Source organism: Phyllopteryx taeniolatus, chromosome 2, assembly GCF_024500385.1.
Source record: "Phyllopteryx taeniolatus isolate TA_2022b chromosome 2, UOR_Ptae_1.2, whole genome shotgun sequence".
Lineage (NCBI taxonomy): Eukaryota > Metazoa > Chordata > Actinopteri > Syngnathiformes > Syngnathidae > Phyllopteryx > Phyllopteryx taeniolatus.
The window spans coordinates 24887741-24911520 of NC_084503.1; the positions used below are offsets into that span (position 1 = coordinate 24887741).

Genomic DNA, 23780 nt, shown 5'->3' on the forward strand with positions numbered 1-23780 from the left:
GCCAAAAAGTTATATCTAGGTCTCATACGATCATAAAATCTTATTTCTCACCATCTTGGAGTCCTTCTGGTGTTTTTTTTTTTTTTTAGCAAACTCCATGCGGGCTTTCGTGTCTTGCACTGAGGAGTGGCTTCCGTCGGGCCACTCTGCCATACAGCCAACAATGGTGGTGGGCTGCAGTGATGGTTGAATTTCTAGAACTTTCTCCCATTTCCCGACTGCATTTCTGGAGTTCAGCCACAGTGATCTTTGGATTCTTCTTTATCTCTCTCAACAAGGCTCTTCTCCCCTGATTGCTCAGTTTGCCCAGACGACCAGCTCTAGGAAGAGGTCTGATCGTCCCAAATGGATTATGGAGGGCACTGTGCTCTTAGAAACCTTAAATGCAACAGAATCTTTTTTATAACCTTGGCCAGATCTATGCCTTGCCATAATTTTGTCTCTGAGCTCTTCAGGCAGTTCCTTTGACCTCATGATTCTCATTTGCTGTAAGGTAGCTGTAAGGTGTAAGGTGTATAGACAGGTGTGTGGCTTTCCTAATCAAGTCCAATCAATATAATCAAACACAGCTGGACTCCAATGAAGGTGTAGAACCATCTCAAGGATGATCAGAAGAAATGGACAACACCAGAGTTAAATATATATGACTGTCACAGCTTCTTCTTCTTTTCCTTTCGGCTTGTCCCTTTAGGGGTCGCCACAGCGTGTCATCCTTTTCCATGTAAGCCAATCTCCTGCATCCTCCTCTCGAACACCAACTGCCCTCATGTCTTCCCTCACGACATCCATCAACCTTCTCTTTGGTCTTCCTCTAGGTCTCTTGCCTGGCAACTCTATCCTCATCATCCTTCTACCAATATACTCACTATTTCTCCTCTGGATGTGTCCAAACCATCAGAGTCTGCTCTCTCTAACTTTGTCTCCAAAACATCGAACCTTGGCTGTCCCTCTGATGAGCGCATTTCTAATTTTATCCAACCTGGTCACTCCGAGAGCGAACCTCAACATCTTCATTTCCGCCACCTCTAGCTTTGCTTCCTGTTGTCTCTTCAGTGCCACTGTCTCTAATCCGTACATCATGGCTGGCCTCACCACTGTTTTATAAACTTTGCCCTTCATCCTAGCAGAGACTCTTCTGTCACATAACACACCTAACACACCGTTCCAACCTGCTTGGACCCGTTTCTTCACTTCCTGACCACACTTATCTGGACGGTTGACTCCAAGTATCTAAAGTCTTCCACCCTTGCTCTCTCTTCTCCCTGTAGCCTCACTCTTCCCCCACCACTCCTCTCATTCATGCACATATATTCTCTTACTTCGCTTAATCTTCCTTCCTCTGCTTTCCAGTGCATGCCAGAATCAGAATCAGAATCAGAATCATCTTTATTTGCCAAGTATATCCAAAAAACACACCAGGAATTTGTCTCCGGTAGTTGGAGCCGCTCTAGTACGACAACAGACAGTCAATTGACAGAGAACACTTTTGAGACATAAAGACAGCGTGGCGAGACTACTACAGTGAGTGCACGAGTAATGTGTAATTGGCTGGACAGAAATGTGACAACAAACTCAAGACAAAAAAACAGCTCCAGCCGCTCCACTTCCTGATGAGACCTATGACTGTGGTGTCATCTGCAAACTTCAGGAATTTGACAGCCGGGTGCGTTGAGGTGCAGTCGTTTGTGTAGAGAGAGAAGGGCAGCGGAGAGAGGACACAACCTTGGGGCGGCCCAGTGCTGATGCTGCGTGTGGATGAGGTGGCCTCCCCTAGCCTCACCTCCTGTGTCCTGCCCGTCAGAAAGCTGTAAATCCACTGGCAGATGGCAAGTGAGACGCTGAGATGGAGAAGCTTGGATGAAAGGAGTTCAGGGATGATGGTGTTGAACGCTGAGCTGAAGTCCACGAACAGGATCCTCGCGTAGGTCCCTGCACTGTCGAGGTGTTCTAGGATGACGTGCAGTCCCATGTTGACTGCATCATCCGCAGACCTGTTCGCTCGGTAGGCAAACTGCAGGGGGTCCAGCAGGGGACCTGTGACGTTCTTGAGGTGGTCCAGCACGAGACGTTCAAAGGACTTCATAGCCACAGATGTCAAGGCAACAGGCCTGTAGTCATTTAGACCCAAGATTGCAGGTTTCTTGGGGACTGGAATGATGGTGGAGCGTTTGAAACAGGATGGTACTTCACACAGTTCCAGAGATCTATTGAAGATCTGAGTAAAGACTGGCGCGAGCTGGTCCGCGCAGACTTTGAGGCAGGATGGGGACACATGGTCTGGGCCTGCTGCTTTGCTAATCTTTTGTTGTTTGAAGATGCGCCTCACATCCTGTTCGCGGATGGTTAACGCAGAAGTCGGTGGTGTGATAGTGGTCGGTGGTGCGGCTTGGTGGGTGTGGGGTGAAAAGTGTCCTTTTCAAATCTGCAGTAGAAGGTATTCAAGTCATTGGCTAGTGTGCTATTGTTCTCAGCTTGGGGGGATCGTCGCTTGTAATTAGTCAGCGATTGAAATGCATGCCAGACTGATTTAGAGTAGTTAAACTGTTTTTCCAACTTTGCTGCATAGTTTCACTTAGCAATGTTAATTTCTTTAGTCAGCTGGTTTCTAGCTCGATTATACAGGGCCCTGTCCCCGCTCTGATATGCGTCCTCCTTAGCTTGGCTTAGCTTAGTTTAGCAGTGAACCACGGCTTGTTGTTGTTGAAAGTGCGAAATGACTTTGTTGGTACACAAACCTCTTCACAGAAACTGATATAGGATGTGACAGTGTCCGTATATTCATCCAGGCTGCCAGCTGAATTTTCAAAGACACTCCAGTCTGTGCAGTCTAAACAGCTTTGAAGTTCCATCTTTGCTTCATTGGTCCACTTTTTCACTGTTTCATTTATGTTCTTGCCTGTACGTCGGTATTAAGTGAATTAAGCAGTGATCAGATGAGCCCAGGGCGGCACGAGGTATAGCACGCGTTTTTTAGCGTAGTATAGCAGTGGTCCAAAATGTTATTTTCCCTGGTAGGACAGTCAATGTGCTGCTTGTATTTAGGGAGTTCGTGGTTGAGTTTAGCTTTGTTAAAGTCCCCGAGAATAATGAAGGGTGAGTCCGGGTGTTTTTTTTCCAATTTCGTTGACTTGTTCGCCGAGTGTTAGCAGTGCGGCGTTCGTGTTAGCTTGAGGCGGAATACAGGCGCCAGCCAGAATGAACGATGCAAACTCACGCGGCGAGTAGAATGGCTTACAGTTCAAAAACAGCGACTCCAAATGCAGGGTTGCAGTGTGTGCTGACGTCCGTACACCATTTTTCGTTGATATAGAAGCATATCCCGCCGCCTTTTGTTTTCCCCGATGATTCCATGTCGCGGTCTGCTCGGTGAAGATGGAAGCCGGGAAGCATGACGGCGCCATCGGGTACAGCGTCGCAAAGCCGGGTCTCCGTACAGCACATGGCGGCGGAACGTCCAAAGTCTTTACTGGTCTTTATTAGGAGATGAAGCTCGTCCATTTTATTGGGTAGGGAGCGTACATTCGCGAGGTGGATCGAAGGGAACGCCAATCTGTATCCTCTCTTGCGGAGTTTCAGCTGGATGCCGGCTCCCTTCTCTCTGTGGCGTCGCCTCCGTTTTCATGCGCCGAGGACCGCGGTCGCTGCTCCGGTGAGTAACTCGGGGAAAAAACTGAGCGGATTTGCGAAAGCTGGTGAAAGAAAGTCCGGAGTAGCCGCCTTGATGCTTAGCAAGTCTCCCTTTGTGTAAGTGAGTCGTGTAATGTCTTGAACGAAAAACACAAAAACAATACTAGAGAGCACGTAACCGAGGCGACCACACTGGTAGGCGCCATCTTGCCATCTTCCACCTGCTCCCTGCTTTCACTGCATATCACAATGTCATCTGCAAACATCATGGTCCACGGGTATTCCAGTCTAACCTCATCTGTCAGCCTATCCATCACCACTGCAAACAGGAAGGGGCTCAGGGCTGATCCCTGATGCAGTCCCACCTCCATCTTAAATTCGTCTGTCACACCTACAGCACACCTCACCGCTGTTCTGCTGCCCTCATACATCCATCCATCCATCCATTTACTGAGCCGCTTCTCCTCACTAGGGTCGCGGACGTGCTGGAGCCTATCCCAGCTATCATCGGGCAGGAGGCGGGGTAGACCCTGAACTGGTTGCCAGCCAATCGCAGTGCACATACAAACAAACAACCATTCGCACTCACATTCACACCTACGGGCAATTTAGAGTCTCCAATTAATGCATGTTTTTGGGATGTGGGAGACAACCCACACAGGCACGGGGAGAACATGCAAACTCCACACAGGCGGGGCCGGGGATTGGACCCCGGTCCTCAGAACTGTGAGGCTGACGCTCTAACCAGTTGTACACCGCGCCACCCCCTCGTGCATGTCCTGTATTATTCTAACATACTTCTCTGCCAATCCAGACTTCCGCATGCAGTACCACCTCTCTGGGTACTCTGTCATAGGCTTTCTCTACATCTACAAAGACACAATGTAGCTCCCCACCCCACTCCAGAATTAAGTGTCACAAGAAAGCCAGAGAAAAAATAGGGTATTATATATTATTAAGACACCTGTGAACTCTTTTAAATGGTGAATAAAAGCATAACATATTTTCTTTAAAAGCTACCACCATGTTTTGTCTCTTGCTTACTCCCACATGGAGTTTCTCAGTGATCCAATCCAACAGGCTAGAATCTCAGCCGTGGGAACGAATGCTTCCGTTGGTCCTTCTGCAAGTTATGATGTCGTTGTCCATTAACTGTCATCCAAATAGGTTATGCGAACCTGTTATTTTTTTTGCATTACACCTACACAGTAGCCTGTGGCTCACACACACAGACACACACACACACAGTCATGCACATGCACAGACAGATAGACAGACAGACACACACACACATTCTCTAGATCTACAAAAACACAATGCAGCTCCTTCTGACCTTCTCTGTACTTTTCCATCAACATCCTCAAGGCAAATAAGGCATCTGTGGTACTCTTTCTACGCATGAAACCATACTGTTGCTCGCAAATACTCACTTGTGTCCTGAGTCTAGCCTCCACTACTCTTTCCCATAAAGAGTATGGGTGTGACTCATCAACTTTATTCCTCTATAGTTCCCACAGCTCTGCACATCACCTTTGTTCTTAAAAATGGGCACCAGCACACTTTTCCTCCATTCCTCAGGCATCTTCTCACACACTAGAATTCTATTTAACAAGCTGGTCAAAAACTCCACAGCAACCTCTCCTAGATGCTTCCATACCTCCACAGGAATGTCATCAGGACCAACTGCCTTTCCATTTTTCATCCTCTTTAATGCCTTTCTAACTTCCCCCTCACTAATCATTGCCACTTCCACCACACTTGCCTCTTCTACTCTCCCTTCTCTCTCATTTTCCTCATTCATCAACTCCTCGAAGTATTCTTTCCATCTAGCTAGTACACTGCTGGCACCAGTCAACATATTTCCATCTCTAAAGCAAAGGGTCGGAATACGTATGGTTGTGTGATATTTCAGTTTTTCCTTTTTAATAAATCTGCAAAAATTTCAACAGTTCCGGTTTTTTTCTGTCAATATGGGGTGATGTGTGTACATTAATGATGAAAAAAATGAAACATAATTTTAGCAAAGCGCTGCAATATAACAAAGAGTGAAAAATTTAAGGGAGTCTGAATACTTTCCGTACCCACTGTACAGTACAGCTTTTGTTGCATTGAAGTTGCTAGCCTTTTCAACCATGCCCCACAAAACATCTTGGTACCATCCACGCAGCCTCTAGCCGATTCCATCATGGTGACTAATTCCTGCGAGGAATCTCTCCCCTCTGATTATGAATGCAAACAATTGAGTGAGGTGCTTTCAATCAGTGCAGAGAGCTTTCAATTGTGGAAAACACCCTCTTTGCTGTGATCGATCCTGATGGTCTGATACACATTCGTCATTAGTTGTTGTTTAGCGCAGTGCATGAAATGTGGGATTTAATTCACTGAAGCCGTAGCACTACACTGTTGCAATTCCGTGAGGTATTATGTACAGTTTTTGCTGATTCATGGCAGTTTTGACAACTTGGACAAACAGATACACAGTCGTCGAGTGAACTGATCACAGTCGGCCGATATGTGACGGTGCATTCAACTCTCCACTATTTATATTAAACGTGACTGGATTCTTACGAGGATTGTGTAAGATTTTATTTAAAAAAAATAATACTCTACATTTAGTTGTAAACGTACAAAGGGGTATGAGAGCCAGAAAAGTGACTAGAAATATAATAAAGATACAAGAATAATTTTGAAATGTGTACAGAATATTAATGTCTTACAATTCTGTATTTTATTTATTATTTATTTATTTTAGTATTGCAACTTTTGTTATGGTTCAGAAAGACTTGATAAGTCAACCAATACTCAACAAATGTTATTCTTAATACATCCACCGTTGGTGAACAACATTTTACAGTGAATAACTGTAACACATATACAATTACATACTGTGTAATTATTACTGTACATGCGCCAGAAGGACGCTATTTCTTCTAACATTTTTAACGAGCCATGAACCATAATTATTAGCTTTCAAAATGTTTCTAGTATAAGATGTGACAGAGCTCACTAACATAAAATACACAATCATGGTCACATACCGTTTTGCCTTCTGGACTGGAATTTAGGAGTAAGGAAAAAATGAAGATCTGGCTAACTGCTCAATCTCTCGTTTCTTTCTTTAAACTAGCAGCTCATGCTCAATTATTGCTTTCTTCAACTAATTGGCAAACTCCCTATTACATCAATGCAACCTTCAAATAAAACAACAGAGGGCAGAGTAAACCATATAAGTATTAAATTCGTCAGGAAAATTGCATGCAGAGTAATATTATAATGAACTTAAATTCACTGATAGTTGCAATTACATTTTCGTTATCGTATTCCAACTTTTTTTCCTTGTAACATCCCAACTTTATTCTTGTTTTATACTCATTAAGTTACATTATTATTATATTATTATTAATATTTTTTTCTGTAATACTACGACTTTATTCTTGTAGAATTCTGACTTTTTTCTAATGTTCTGACTTTAGTCTTACAATTTTGTTTTGTTGTAAAAATGTTTTTCTCATAATGTTTTGACTAGTGTCCTCATAATATTACGAATTTGTTCTTGTATAATCCGCAAAATGCGGAAAGTCACATGACCAACACTGAAAACAGGAAAGCTGACTTCCTGTGTATGCTACTCTAATGAGCATGACTACAGTTTGATTACATGATTACTTGATAAAATTGTATTTTCTTTTTGGCTGGTGTCTTCGGAAAAAAAAAAAGTTAAATACATGTATATCATTTACTTATACAAATATGATATGATATCTGTAAACATAAACGAAGACTAAACATCGAGTATTGTAATCTTTGATGGCTCTATTGTGACATCTTGTCTTATAAAAAGACATTGTAGACATTGAAATTTCCTTTGGTTGCTTTGAAACTGTCTCCCTCGCCATTCACCCGAACCGGGAGGAATGCAGAAGTAGGTTGCACATATACCAGATTGTGACTATTTTCCTCATTATATTCTGACTTTATTCTTGTAAAATTATTTTTTCTCATATTTATTTTTTTTGTTCTGATATTCTGACTTTATTTTTGTAAAATTCCGGCTTTTATTCACAACGGTTTAATCATATTAATCATTAATAATTGCCAATGTAATATTCCCCCTTTTTTCTCGTAATATCATGTTATTTTCCTAAAGAAAATAAAATGTTTTTCTCATTTTATAATTTTTTATTATAAAAAATTATTAATATAATTTGTAATGACTTAATAGAATTTGTAATGACTTTTAAAATGTTGACTTTTTATTTCTCGAAATATAACAACTTGTATAAAATGACAACATATTCCTTGCGATATTTCTTTCATTCTTTTGCATTCTAGGATGACAGACATTGCACCATTTACTATGATGTTTGTTATCATCTGAAATTAATCCTCCCTTTTTTTAATAATGTGATTTTTGTTTTTAAATTAGTTTTGTTGAAGTATGATAAAACGTTGTTACCTTCTCTCGTAATGCCAGAAAGACCCTCAGATGTTTTCATCTCTCGACTCCTTTTTCCCAACAAAAGCCCTGACTAAAGCTTTCATAATAAATGAAATCAGGAAATGTTACCGCGCTCTAATGAACTTTTTGATCTTGTTTTTGATGTTCTGGTGTAGTCTCCACCAGCTAGGCTGCTCCGGGGAGTCACTCTCCCTTTCCGAGCTCACCCTGGATGGGAACCCTGTAGCCCTGAAGACATGGTACAAGCAGGCTGTCCTGCGCTGTGTGCTTCACCTCAGACAGCTGGACATGAAGCGCATTACGGTAAGCCTCATTGCTCTCTCTCGCTCAATCGTTTTGTGTGTTTGGTATGCTGGATGAAATGAAACAAGTACTTTATACAATAAGCCCCTCAGCAATATTACCTCACTTACTGTTTCCTCCAGATGCAAAACTCGTTTCTGCAGGTTAACATAATCCATTTACTGCTTGCTTGGCCAGTCCAAAGCCTCCCACTTCCACTTGGCAGAGTGATTGACTTTTCATCTTTGTCTCTCAGCTTTGCAGTTGCTTATTTTTCACCCACAGACAGCTCTCTGGTTTTCAGGTTGTTTACAAATGTGTAGAAATTGTGTCTTCACAGGCAAAATCCAAAAGTAAGGGGAGGGTTCAGCACTATTTATATTTTGTATAGTTTTTCAGATGGATGAGTGTTCCAAAGGTAGGGGACGTAACGGCTAAAGGCACTTGACGGGAGGTGGAACAAGTTAAAGGAGGAGGATGACCTAAAAGAACGGGTGGGTCTGGTAATGTGGAAGAGGTTGGTGAGATACTTACGGGTGAGGTTATTGATGGCTTTGAATATGAGGAGGAGGATCTTGAAATGCGGTATGTAATGGGTAGCCAGTGAAGTTATTGTAGGACAGGTGTGATATGACTTGTATGAGTGGATTTTGTCAGAATGCGGGCAACAGACTTTTGGAATGTACGAACATATTTTTTTTGGTAGGCCAGTGAGAAACGAGCTGTAGTAATCAAGACGGGATGTGACTAGTATATGATTTAGAGTGGAAGTGTTGTGAGGGATGGCCGGAGACGGGGGATGTTGCGGGAAGTAGACAGACCAAGTGATGGAGTTAATTTGTCGCTGAAATGAGAAAGTGATACTGCGGATGACAGCCAGACTTTAAACCTGTAAGGTGGAGCGAACTGAGGAGTTGCACATCTGTTGGCAAAAGTGCTGGGTTTTGAGAGGGAGCATTTGGTGCCAATGAGGAGAATTTCCGTTTTTTTCACTGTTAAGTTTTAGAAAGTTAATGTGAAGCCATGATTGGACTTCGTATAGACAGTGGGTGAGAAACATTGGTGGTAGGGTGGAAGTAGGTTGGCTAAACAGATAGAGCTGGGTGTCACACGATACGTGTAACAGTAGAAATGAATGTTACATTTTTCAAAGAAGTGGCCAAGAGGGAGGACGTGGATTAAAAATAGAAATGGACCAAGGACAGAGCCTTGGGAGACAGCACTTTTGCTCATATACGTAACAGGGGGGTCCAGACAAAAGGTGCTATCTTCCAAGTTATGTATCCAATTCAGATGGAAATAGCTGGAAATCAAAGTTTAACTGTTCATGTCATAGTCATCTTTTGATTTCAAATCCAAATGTAGTTCTTCTACACCAAACATTGACCTCCTTGTTCCAATACTTTTGGAGGGTAGTGTATATGCATTACTAGAGATGTTCTGACTCCGCATTGAGTCTTCTAAAGTAATCATCCAGGCATTCTTCAGTGAGATGAAACTGTCAGACGTTGTAGCCGAAGCCAGCGAGCCTTCAGAAAGGGCTGTCAGAGTCCATTTATATCTTTTATGTCTTTGTTGCGGCGCGTTCAAAAGTTGTCGCCGACATCACAGACTTTGTGTTTTATTTATGGCTTAGTGGAGGTCATTTCCTGGCATCCAGCGTTTGTACTTTATGGCAGGAATTCTAGAATATTAACTTCTGTATTCTATTTATACACAGTGCCGTGAAAAAGTAAAAGTTATTCATGCATCCCTACATCCCTGCTTCGCTTAAACATACATGTACTCTTCTGCCTTCCTTAATTCCCTTCTTTCTTCCTTCCTCCCTTCTTTCCTTTCTGCCTTATTTGGCTCAGACCTGCTTTTGTTCATGCATCCCTAACCGTTCCCTTCCTTGACCTAAATTTACTTTTCTGCCTTCCTTCTCCCAAGACCCTTTTTTTCCTGCTATCTTTTCTTCCTGAGACCCTCTTCCTTCGCATTTCCTTTTCTTCCTGGCTTTCTTCCCTCAGATCCGCTTGTTATTCACACGTACTTACATCCTTCTTTCTGTCCCTTAAATCTACGTTTCTGCCTTTCTTCCTTCTTCCTGCCTTTCTTCCCTCAGACCCACTCGTTATTCATACATCTTTACATCGTTCCTTTATTTAAACCTCCTTCCTTTCCTTATTCCTTTCAACTCAGACCTCCCAATTTATTCTCTCCATTCTGAGGGCCTTCCTTGCCTACTACCTTTTTCCTTTTTGCCTTTCTTCAGTTCGGGTTTTGACCAGAACAAAGAGGTCAGAGCGTATTACCAATTCTAAAGTCCTTACACTGGCTTCCAGTCATCTTGAGAATAGATTTGAAAGTTCTGCTACTGTTCTCTAAATCACTAAACGGTTTAGGTCCTGAATACATGAATGAAATGCTAATGGAATATAAACCCAGTAGGGCTCTGAGATTGACAGACTCAGGTCAAATAGTGGAGCACAGAGTCCAAAGCAAACATGGTGAAGCAGCATTTAACTATTATGCTGCACACAAAGGGAATAAGTTGCCAACAGAAGTGACGTCAGCCCCAAGTGTGCATGTTTCTTAAGTCCAGGTCAAAAACTCTCCTTTTCCCCCATGCTTTTTAGAGCATTTCCACTTTTAAATGATATTTCTTGCACTGTACGCTGTTTTAATTTTAATTTTATTTTATTTGTTTTCTCTTTGTATTAAATATTTATAAGGTGTTTTTTTTCTTTGTTTTAAAATGCCTTTAATCATGTAAAGCACATTGAGTTACCTTGTGTATGAAATGCTCTATATAAATACATTTGTTTTGCTTTGCTTTGCTTCTTTCTTGACTCATTCCTTCCACCTCAGACCTGCTTTTCTTCTTTCCTTCTTGACGTGCTTCCACCTTTGGACCTTCCTTCCTTCCTATTCTCAGACCATTTTTAAAAATGTTCATCCTTCCTTCATTTGCTTAAAACTACTTTCTGCCTTCCTCTATGTGTACCTCTTTAATACTGCTTAAAAGGCCTCTTTTACTTTTCTTTTGTAGGAATCTCCAAAAAGTGCCATTCATCTTTTCTTTGTAACATAGCCTACTGCCGATGTAGCAAAACTTTTGCCAATGTAGCAAAACCTTTGACTGTTTTGGGTTGAGTTATTGGTGAAGAGGTTGAAGAAATTCATGACCCCTGTACGGCCCCTTTGAATCCTCACCAACCGGTCCAATTTCAGTGAATCCGCAGTCTTGGTGTCAGTTGTAATGTGATCGGATTAGCCGAGATAGAATTTGTCCCCGGCACGTTGATACACGTTTGACTTTAAATGTAAATGCTACTGTTGAATCATAGCCAGCAGCAGTGATTAAAAAGTGAGTGGGAAAGGAGAGTTTACACTGAAACGTTATGTTTTCAGCTCCATTCAGAACAGGGGACAGTGGCGTGTTGTAAATCGTGGTCCTTTCACATTTGCACCCCTTAGTCCATTGTAATTTAGCTCTAATTCATTTTCCCCTCTTGGTGCGGTTAGTTTGGTCAGGTGTGAATGCAGAAATCAAACCGATACAGTTTCAAACAGATTAGAAAGAGATCCGATCTGGATCCGATCCAAATGCCATATGAACCAATCCAGTTTGAGCTAAAATGTCGTCAGGGTGATGTAACTACAGTACACATAGAAACTGTTGACTTGCCGTCAATATACACTATGTTTGAATTTATTATGCATATAAGATTTAATTTTAATTTATATTTCAGTTTTTGTGTTTCGGTAGAGGTTTCGCCGCTTTTTTTCTCCTGTCTGTCACCAATATCTTCAGTATCTCACACAGGTTTGATAATTCTCATAGCTTAAGTAGGTATATTCAGTAAAGTTTCTTCATGGAAATGCATCAACTTAAGAGAAGAACTGTTCAAACTGATAATTTATCTATATATCCATAAAAATGTTATCCATCCATGCATCCATCCATCACTCAAACCTTGTCCTTTCTTCAATCCATCCAAAACATAGTCATCATCCATTCAAACCTTGTCTAGCTATCCAGTCAAATCTTATCCATCATCCATCCATTCACATGTCCTTCATCCACACAAAGCGTATCCATTATCCACTCATCCATCAATACCTTATCCAACCCTCCAGCCATCATCCATCAAGCCTTATCTATCACTGCATCGATCCAATCGTTATCTAGCGTCCATCTTAGCCAGCCAAATCCTATCTATCCATCCATCCATCCATCCATTCTCTACCGCTTATCCGGGGTGGGTCGCGAGGGCAGTAGCTTCAGCAGGGACGCTCAGACTTCCCTCTCCCCAGCCACTTCATCCAGCTCTTCCGGGGGGATCCCGAGGCGTTCCCAGGCCAGCCGAAGGATGTAGTCTCCCAGCGTGTCCTGGGTCGTCCCCCGGGGTCTCCTCCCGGTGGGACATGCCCGGAACACCTCACCAGGGAGGCGTCCGGGAGGCATCCGAATCAGATGCCCCAGCCACCTCATCTGGCTCCTCTCAATGCGGAGGAGCTACTCTGAGATCCTCCCGGATGACCGAGCTTCTCACCCTATCTCTAAGGGAGAGCCCAGACACCCTGCGGAGGAAACTCATTTCGGCCGCTTGTATCCGGGATCTTGTTCTTTCGGTCACGACCCACAGCTCATGACCATAGGTGAGGGTAGGAACGAAGATCGACCGGTAAATTGAGAGCTTCGCCTTTCGGTTTAGCTCTTCTTTACCACAACGGACCGATACAAAGTCCGCATCACTGCAGACGCTGCACCGATCCGCCTGTCGATCTCCCGTTCCATTCTTCCCTCACTCGTGAACAAGACCCCAAGATACTTGAATTCCTCCACTTGGGGCAGGATCTCATCCCCGACCTGGAGATGGCATGCCACCCTTTTCCGACTGAGGACCATGGTCTCAGATTTGGAGGTGCTGATTCTCATCCCAGCCGCTTCACACTCGGGTGCGAACTGCTCCAATGAGAGTTGGAGGTCACGGCTTGATGAAGCCAACAGAACCACATCATCTGCAAAAAGCAGAGATGCAATACTGATGCCACCAAACCGGACCCCCTCTACGCCTCGGCTGCGCCTAGAAATTCTGTCCATAAAAGTTATGAACAGAATCGGCGACAAAGGGCAGCCTTGGCGGAGTCCAACCCTCACCGGGAACGAGTCCGACTTACTGCCGGATATGCGGACCAAACTCTGACTCCGGTCGTACAGGGACCGAACAGCCCGTATCAGGGGGTTCGGTACCCCATACTCCCGAAGCACTCTCCACAGGACTCCCCGAGGGACACGGTCGAACGCCTTCTTCAAGTCCACAAAACAAATGTAGACTGGTTGGGCGAACTCCCATGCACCCTCGAGGACCCTGCCGAGGGTGTAGAGCTGGTCCACTGTTCCACGGCCAGGACGAAAACCACACTGCTCCTCCTGAATCTGAGATTCGACTTCCCGACGGACCCTCCTCTCCAGCACCCCTGAATAGACCACCAGAGCTGTATTCCCCTTGGCCAGCCGGTATCCATCAGCTGCCTCAGGAGTCCCACAGGCCAAAAAGGCCCGATAGGACTCCTTCTTAAGCTTGACGGCATCCCTCACCTCATGTCCCCCGCCTCCCCCGGAACATGAGCAAAGTTCTGTCGGAGGTGGGAGTTGAAACTCCTTCTGACAGGGGATTCTGCCAGACGTTCCCAGCAGACCCTCACAATACGTTTGGGCCTGCCACGTCGGACCGGCATCTTCCCCCACCATCGGAGCCAACTCACCACCAGGTGGTGATCAGTTGACAGCTCCGCCCCTCTCTTCACCCGAGTGTCCAAGACATGCGGCCACAAGTCCGATGACACGACCACAAAGTCGATCATCGAACTGCGACCTAGGGTGTCCTGGTGCCAAGTGCATGTGTGGACACCCTTATGCTTGAACATGGTGTTCGTTATGGACAATCCGTGACGAGCACAGAAGTCCAATAACAGAACACCGCTCGGGTTCTGATCGGGGGGGCCGTTCCTCCCAATCGCGCCCTTCCAGGTCTCACTGTCATTGCCCACGTGAGCATTGAAGTCCCCCAACAGAACAATGGAGTCCCCGCGGGAGCGCTCTCCAGCACCCCCTCCAAGGACTCCAAAAAGGGTGGGTACTCTGAACTGCTGTTTGGTGCATAGGCACAAACAACAGTCAGGACCCGTCCCCCCACCCGAAGGCGGAGGGAGGCTACCCTCTCGTCCACCGGGGTGAACCCCAACGTACAGGCGCCGAGCCGGGGGGCAATAAGTATACCCACACCTGCTCGGCGCCTCTCACCATGGGCAACTCCAGAGTGGAAGATAGTCCAACCCCTCTCGAGAGGACTGGTACCAGAGCCCAAGGTGTGTGTGGAGGCGAGTCCGACTATATCGAGTCGGAACTTCTCGACCTCACACACCAGCTCAGGCTCCTTCCCTGCCAGAGAGGTGACATTCCACGTCCCTAGAGCCAGCTTCTGTAGCCGGGGATCGGATCGCCAAGGTCCCCGCCTTCGGCCACCGCCCAGCTCACTCTGCACCCGACCCCTATGGCCCCTCCCACAGGTGGTGAGCCCATGGGAAGGGGGACCCACGTTACCCTTTCGGGGCTGTGCCCGGCCGGGCCCCATGGGTGCAGGCCCGGCCACCAGGCGCTCGCCTTCGAGCCCCACCACCAGGCCTGGCTCCAGTGGGGGGCCCCGGTGGCCCGCGTCCAGGCAAGGGAAAACGAAGTCCATTGTTTGTCGTCATCATTAGGGGTCTTTGAGCCGTGTTTTGTCTGGTCCCTCCCTGTCCATCCATTAAAATGCATTTATCCACCCAAGCCATGCTGCAATACACCATTGAAGCTTTAGCTATTATGGGTGTGATGGGAAGTAATCATCCCGACCTCAACTCTATGGAGAGATCTTGTGGAGGTTTCTTAAAGTCCCCCCAAAGTCACCAAAAAAATGGTTTGTAAATTTGACACACCACAGAGAAGAGTAATGTTAACAAGTTGTACAAATTTGAATGAATTAAAAAAATCGCATGTGAAATCAGGCTTCAATAAGGTCAAGAATGGAGATGTTCTCTCAGTTTCCTGACCCTCTGAGCGTGTCGCTGAATGCTCTGAAAACTCAGCCACCCCAGAACTTTCAGCTGTCAATCAAATATGTGTCTTCTCAAGAAAAGGCACGTATTTCATTGAGAATACCCAGTGGACGCACTTTGCACACGCTCTCACGGGCTGCAGAGTGGCAGCCTCTGAGCCCCAGTGTAATGACGCGCAGCCGTGCTGCCAAGAAAATTTCCTCTGCTTTTCCTTCGTTGAAATTCAGCAGGCCGTTAATTGTGCTGATGTGTTCACCGAAGAGTGTATCATATGCGGTCATAGCAGTGTGATGTATAGCGGTCCGTCTGGATAAACCCCCACCTCCCCGTCGCCCCATGACGTCACGGCCAACAACTGAGGCTGACGACCCTAACGACGTTGTGCTGGAACTCTGGCGGCTACTTTAACAGCTGGAAAGCTGGCAAGGGGGCATGGGGCGGCAGTCCTCGTTATGCAACACGCGTGGGGTCATACGGCAGAGACACTGTAGCCCAAATAACACACAACACAGTACACTTCAGGGAAGACATATTTTTTTGAGTCGTGGGCATAGTTTGATGACTAACTGCACGCTGTACTGGCAATTCTGCCAAATAGCCACTGCCTGGAATAAGTGTGTTTTGAGTTTATATAGTGGGGGAAGGGACTCATGCCAGAAAGTATATGCCCCGGCCTGGTTTCAGTCACAGGGGTAGTTTTTAGCCCCCCCCCCATAAAACCGGCCAGCTGAGATGGTGAAGAAGTTTTAAGCTATAAACTCAACAATTCAGTACTATATTGTTGTCAGTATTCGCAGGTTTTTAGCACTTATCGTCAAACATATTTAATGTCTTGAGAAACAAAACAGGAAAATTACTTAAGTGGGACTTTAAATGAAGATCTGTGAGGGTGGACCGCGTCCTATATCTAAATAGCCACTCTGGGAGGCAATCCATCAGAATCAGAATCATCTTTATTTGCCAAGTATGTCCAAAAAACACACAAGGAATTTGTCTCCGGTAGTTGGAGCCGCTCTAGTACGACAACAGACAGTCAATTGACAGAGAACACTTTTGAGACATAAAGACATCCATCCATCCATTTTATGAGTCGCTTATCGCTGGAGCCTATCCCAGCTATCATCGGGCAGGAGGCGGGGTACACCCTGAACTGGTTGCCAGCCAATAGCAGGGCACATACAAACAAACAACCATTTGCACTCGCATTAACACCTTCGGGCAATTCAGATTCTCCAATTCATGCATGTTTTTTGGGATGTGGGAGGAAACCGGAGTGCCCGGAGAAAACCCACGCAGGCACGGGGAGAACATGCAAACTCCACACAGGCGGGGCCGGGGATTGAACCCCGGTCCTCAGAACCGTCAGGCTGATGCTCTAACCAGTCGGCCACCGTGCCGCCGGGAGGCAATCCATGCAGCCTAAAATGAGACACAGGCAGAAAGTAACCAGTGGGGTTACCCAAACAAGGACAGTATTGTTTGTGTTACAAAATTGCTTCCTCTGAAATCAATAATATATTGATCAATGTCACAAAACAACCTACAGGCTTGCTTTTATTTTTCTTTTGTGAAGCAGGGCGGCAGCCTCATATCTTAATAGTGCCTGACTGGCAGAGATCCACCCCCTTGACACTGTGTCGTCTCAGGCTGTCACAGACTGTCACAGCTCAGCAGCATTGCATTCTGGGTGCCTCGGCTATCCTCAACAACTGGGCTGCGTTAATCCCAGACTGAAAATCTAGACCGATAATCCTGTGATGATGATGATGATGATGATGGCTGGCTGGCGTCAGAGCCTCTCTCCTACTGCAGCATGTGGTCCAATTCTGACTGACCCTGACCCAACTTAGCAGCAACATCTCTTTTTTTGTGGTTCTTTAATCTGGTGTATTATTTAGATGTTGCAGCAAGGAAGACTCCTGACCTTGCTGCCGTTATTTTAATTTTTTTTTAAAGGACGAGGATCGGCGCATGGCTGGTGTGCAGGCCCGGAAAGAGGAGGAGAAGAAGAAGGAGAGTCACAAGCAGACCATTCACAAGGTACCTCTTTATATTGTACAGTTAAACTAAAATCCCCATAGGAAACAATGGAAACCGAAATAGCCTGTTCTAGGATCAGTCTGTCTAGCCAACTATTTTATCTATCCAGCCATCCAAAACTTTTCTATCCATCTCTGTATCAGTCTACCCAAAACTTATCCATCACTCATCCATCATCCATCTGTTATCTATCCATCAACCTTTTCTAACAAGCCATCGACCACCAATCCTTTTCTATGCATGTATCTATCCCTTCCTCATTCTGCCTTTTGTGAACGCTGGTAGTGGTTTAGTTTTTCCCCCCCACTTCGTAAAATGCCTCAATCCGGTGTCACGCCGCTGCAAGCTAAGCAGTCAGGCTCACAGGATTTCCTAGCTGCAGGGAGTGGCACATTGGGGAAGACAAGACCTGTTGTCACTTGTCACCGAACTGAAGCATGCATATTTATTAGCGCAACGTACGTTTGAAGTGTTGATGGTCAATGCGTCCTGCAATTCACATTAGTTCTCACAGCTAGCTAGCTGCCTTCGTCATCAATGCACGAGCCGCTAATGCCACTTTGGCTGTCATGTCGAGCGGTGGCAGCGCTGGCTCGAAACAGGGCATAACTAGCTAGTCATTTGGAGGCTCAAGGCAAGTCACGCCCTCCAAGTAATTTAGACCACTTTGTTGTACTTTTGAAATCTGTTACAATTGTCTGACAACTAAAGTTAGTCTACTAATATTTAAATATTTAGAATGTAATGCTTATCTTCACCTAAAAAGTTTGAAATTGAGATTCTATATAAAGTCCTTAAGATCCTTCTTGTGGATTATAAAATAACAAGTGAATCATCTCAACACTTTTATTTTAATTAATAAGAGCGTTGATTAACATGTAGCGTAATTTCTCGTGTATAATGCACATTTTTTCCCCAAAAGATTGTCAAAAGTCAATAGTGCGCATTATACATAGGTATAGAGGCAAATGGAAAAGAAACTTTCACATTTTATGAATGTATGCCGCCATCTAGAGGTTATGAAAATGCTGTACACGTTCATTCCAAAATGCCACCGCCACCTAGTGGTTATAAAAAAAGGTGTAGCCTACACTTTCATTCCAATATGACAGGGGTACGTATGACTGCATATATGTACCGTTGTGCTTATACGTTTACATACCCTGGCAGAATTTGTGAACTAGTTTTTAATTTTTTAATTTTTATTTTTTTTTATAAATATGACTGCACGCCTGTGACCCTAGTGAGGATAAGCGGAACGGAAGAGGAATGAATGATGACTGAACAACAACCATCATTAATTTCTTGATGGTTATGTTTTGTTTAATGATAATGCTTTTCTGAAATGCTCGACCGTTTAATTTGAATCCCATTATAATAAAATTAAATGTGTTTCGCCTGGTCCTTCATGTTTTCTTTAAAGAATTGTACCCATCTTACAAATTCTGCCTGGGTAATCAAACATGAGCACAACTGTGTGTTTTATAATTTACGAAATAAAAATAGGGCTGTGAATTTCAAAACATGAGTAAGTAAATTAAAGAAGGATTCAAATAAAGTGCTTAACTTCAGAATAATTCTTTGGAAAAACTAACAAAATATGCTTTTAGCACTTTTATGATTACATCTTGGTGATGAAAAGTATCACACGTGTCACTCTCCACTTTATCTCTATACTCGGCTGACACTGACAGCAGTGCTAATGACAAGAGTATCATTACACAGTATTACATTTTTGCAAGGCATGAAGTTAAATCATTCATTCATTCATTCATTCATTCATCTTCAACTTCTTATCCTCACTAGGGTAGCAGGGAAGTTAAATCAATAAGTCAATATTCTACCGTGATAGAAGGTTTTTCTTTTTACAATTCAATAGTAAAAATTATTTTTTTTTTTTCATTTCATAACATATAGGCCTGGCCTACAGGAAATAGTTTATTATTATTATATACTCTATATTATATTTAGGAGAATGTTTATTTGTTGGCTATATCCAGTGTTGTGTTGGTCATACTATAAAATAATTAATTTCTTGTGATTAGTGAATAATGCTGAAGATAACAAACTTCCTCATGAAAAGTCGCATGCTAAATCGCAATCGCAATATTTATTGTAAAGAGAAAAAAAAAACCTTGGTATTTTCCCAAGTCGTTCAGCCCTACTCCTGATTGATGACTAGGTAGTTTTAATTGGGCCCACATCATTAAAGCTTATCGGTTTGGTTCCCAGTGACGAGGACTGGCTTAGTGTGGCTAAGGTTTTCACCACATAAACAGATGATGTTATGGCTAACTAAACACAAGCGTGGCGAGGAAATTTTTTACTGTTCAGCCACATTGGCTAAGAGGTTTCATGACCCAATGTCAACCTTGCAGCCAGCCATCTATCCATCCATCCATCAAACCTTATCCTTTCTTCCATCTATCCAAACTTTATCAATTCATCCAAACTTCATTTATCATCCATCCAACCAGAAGGTTTCTATAATTCATTCATCCATCTGTCCATCCGTCCATCCATCCATCCATCCGTCCATCCATCCATCCATCCATCCATCCATCCATCCATCCGTTGTGTCACTTTAAATGCTTCACTGCAGCCACTGTCAAGAATACACATGATTCGCTCGGATTTACTCTAACGACTAACCTTGTCAGCGGGGGAGTGGTACATTCCACACGGGAGCTTGTTAATACTGTATGTGAAACACTATTGTGTAAGGCTGTCACAGAGGTGAATTTACAGTGTGCAGAAGCTATTAGGTAGCTTTTGACTGAGATCTAAGGCAGACAGCTGAATGTCCTTTGTGGTTAAGCTTGCCAACTCTCTTTCTATTTGTGTCATGCATAGGAGAAGCGGCGTCTTGCCATCCGTAATGCGGCACATCAGTGGGAGGGCGTTGTCGCCGCCTGCATGGAGCTGCTGCCGCCGTCATCAACAACAAACAGCGCCAAAGAAGAAGTCAGCCCAGAGAACAGCCCTGCCCACTGCCCCACACAGACCAACGGCCTGGCTCAGGAGCCTTCGCCGGACGAGCCACGGTGGGTCTGAGGTAGCAGTACGGAAAATAGAGAACCCCTGCCATTTTATGGTTCCCTATTCACGAATGGCCCTATTTGAGTTTTCTTTCTGTGGAACCTAAAATTCCAATAATTGATTAATGGACCATTCATTTTGTCTTCAGTCAAGCAGGGAAATTCAGTCATATGCTTATCCTCACTCATTACTACTCTGATGTTGGTATAGAGAAGAGTACAAAACACAAGTTTGTGCATATGGATTGATTTAACTTTACACACTTGTGTTTACCCCACTTCATATGAAATAACGAGTTTGTCTGATGTCCTACATTAGACGGGTCAGTCCGGGTTTTGGACCAGAACGAGTGACAAGTGGACCGGATAGCCGGTTCCGCACCAACAGCCGTCCAAACAGCCCTCGAGATCCAAAGTAAGGCAAGCTTTCACTTCTTTTAAATCATGATTTAATTTAAATTTGTGTCATTTTATCATTTTTTAATCATTCCAGAGGCGGCACCAAGGCCGACTGGTTAGCACATGTGCCTCACAGTTCTGAGGACCAGGGTTCAAATCCAGCCCCGCCAGTGTAGAGTTTGCATGTTCTCCCCATGCCTGCGTGGGTTTTCTCCAGGTACTCCGGTTTCATCCCACATCCCAAAAACATGCATGGTAGGTTAGTTGAAGACTCTAAATTGCCCATAGGTCCGAATGTGAGTGCCAATGGTTGTTTGTTTATATGTGCCCTGTGATTGGGTGGCGACCAGTTCAGGTTGTACCCCGCCTCTCGCCCAGAGTCAGCTGGGATAGGCTCCAGCACGCCCATGACCCTAGTGAGGATAAGCGGTACGGAAGATGAATGAATTAATAATCATTCCAGAAATATGAATGTTTGTTAGAAGACCCAAAGACCAGACTTGAGCATTTAAAATCAGGATGCCCATTTTGTCCTCATTATTTTTTTCATTCATTCATTTTCCATACTTCTTATCCTCATTAGGGTCATGGGCGTGCTGGAGCCTATCCCAGCGAGAGGCGGGGTACACCCTGAACCGGTCGCCAACCAATCGCAGAGCACATATAAACAAACAACCATTCGCACTCACTTTCACACCTACGAGCACTTTATTGTCTTCAATTACCGTAATTTCTCGTGTATTTTTTCCCCAAAAAATTGTAAAAAGTCAATAGTGCACATTATACAAGGGTTTATGGACACCTAGAGGTTATGAAAAAAGTGGAGCCTACACTTTGATTCTGATATGACATGGGTACGTACATATGACTGCATATATGTACAGTTGTGCTCATAAATTGACATACCCTGGCAGAATTTGTGAAATATGGATGGATGGATTATTTTTTTAAATACGACTGATGACTGAACAACAACCATCAATAATTTCTTTATGGCTATGTTTTGCTTAATGATAATGCTTTTCTGAAATGCTTGACAGTTTAATTTGAATAAATTAAATCTGTTTCGCCTGGCACTTCATGTTTTCTTTAAAGAATTGTACCCAATTTACAAATTCTGCCTGGGTAATCAAACATATAAAAAAAACACACAGTTGTGTTTCTCATTTACTAAATAAAAGTAGGCTATGGATTTCAAAATAAGAGCAAGTAAATAAAGTATTACGTGTTCAAATAAAGTGCTTAACTTCAAAATAATTCTCTGAAAAAACTAACAAACTACAGATAATACTTCATGTTTTGATCATACGGGTGGAAGGAAAATCATGCATTGTAAAAATGCATTATACAGTAGAATATTGACTTATTGATTTATATAGAAGGGTTTTCCAGAATTTTGAGGTCAACTTTGGGGGTGCATATTATACATGGGTGCGCATTATACACGAGAAATTTCGGTAACCTACCATGCATGTTTTTGGGACGTGGGAGAAAACCCACGCAGGCACAGGGGCAAACTCCGCACAGGTGAGGCCGGATTTGAACCCGAGTCCTCAGAACTGTGATTTAATTATCCATCTATCCATCCATTTTCTGAGCCGCTTATCCTCACAAGGGTCGTGGGAGCTCTGGAGCGTATCCCAGCTTTCAACGGGCAGGAGGCGAGGTACACCCTGAACTGGTTGCCAGCCAATCGCAGGGCATATACAAACAAACAACCATTCACACTCACATTCACACCTACGGGCAATTTAGAGTCTTCAATTAACCTACCATGCATGTTTTTTTTTGGGATGCGGGAGGAAACTGGAGTACCCAGAGAAAACCAACACAGGCATGGGGAGAACATGCAAACTCCACACAGGCGGGGCCGGGGATTGAACCCCGGTCCTCAGAACTGTGAGGCAGACGCTCTAACCAGTTGTACACTGTGCCGCTGATTTAATTATATTTTAATTATTTGTATTTTGTTTTTTATTATCATTATCAACATTATTATTCAAATATAAAAGCATGTTAGGAAAGCCAAAGTAAGAGAAACTTTGACCATCACTTAATCTAATTTGTATTCAATTGAAATGTTTTATAATTATTTTTTATTATTCTAGAAATATGAACATGTGTTCGATTTACAGATCCAGTATATGCAAACATCCATCATGGATGCACGCATCCTGTTCCCATCAGTCTTCTGCATCGACGGTCTTATGTAATCTCTGGTGCAAAGAGGATGAGTTACGAGGAGGCATGCAAAATATCATTAAGAGTTTCAAACACGGCACTGGGACAGAAAAAATGGCCCTGAAAGGCAATAGTGACAAATCTCTCCCATGAGCTGGCCCTGGTGTCACCTTTTCTTCAATTGTATGTCCCCAAAGCTATATTTTATCTTCCCCCTCAGGCCGAGCGTGTCATTCATTAGCCTTTTAGAAAGGTGAAACCGTCATTCCCACGCACGCAAACACAAACAAACAGCAATAGCTCCCCCGGATAACGGATGAAATTGTCTCCTGGTTGTTGATGTCTCGCACGACATCACATATCGTCTCCGTGGGAATTCCCAGGAAGTACACCACAGAGGGCACGTTTGTCACCCTCCGTGATAGAAACCGATTCCCGGCAACTCATCCAGGCAGGGGGACATCTGGATCTGCTGTGGGTGGGCTTGTGTGTGTGTGTCCTCTAGTAAATTGCAAACTGGTACCTAATATCTATTTCAAATAACGTTCTGTAACATTTTCAACTGTCTTAGAAGTTAGAGAATACAGTTTTTTCCAGAGGAAAATTCAATAAAAATGTGTTCCAAAGTCAAAACTGTGGCCGTCATAAAGCCTTTGAAAACTTTG

General features: G+C 43.9%; 1 protein-coding gene across 4 annotated transcripts in view; it reads left to right on the forward strand.

Annotated features, from left to right (window-relative positions):
* Positions 1 to 23780, forward strand: part of LOC133474135 (leucine-rich repeat-containing protein 49) — a 73195-nt gene that overhangs the window by 36590 nt on the left and 12825 nt on the right. For all 4 annotated transcript variants that reach the window (XM_061765493.1, XM_061765491.1, XM_061765492.1 and 1 more), the window contains exons 11-14: positions 8242 to 8389; positions 17414 to 17497; positions 20351 to 20541; positions 20855 to 20950. In XM_061765493.1, the coding sequence (XP_061621477.1) occupies positions 8242 to 8389; positions 17414 to 17497; positions 20351 to 20541; positions 20855 to 20950 (519 nt within the window). The remainder of the gene's footprint in view (positions 1 to 8241; positions 8390 to 17413; positions 17498 to 20350; positions 20542 to 20854; positions 20951 to 23780) is intronic.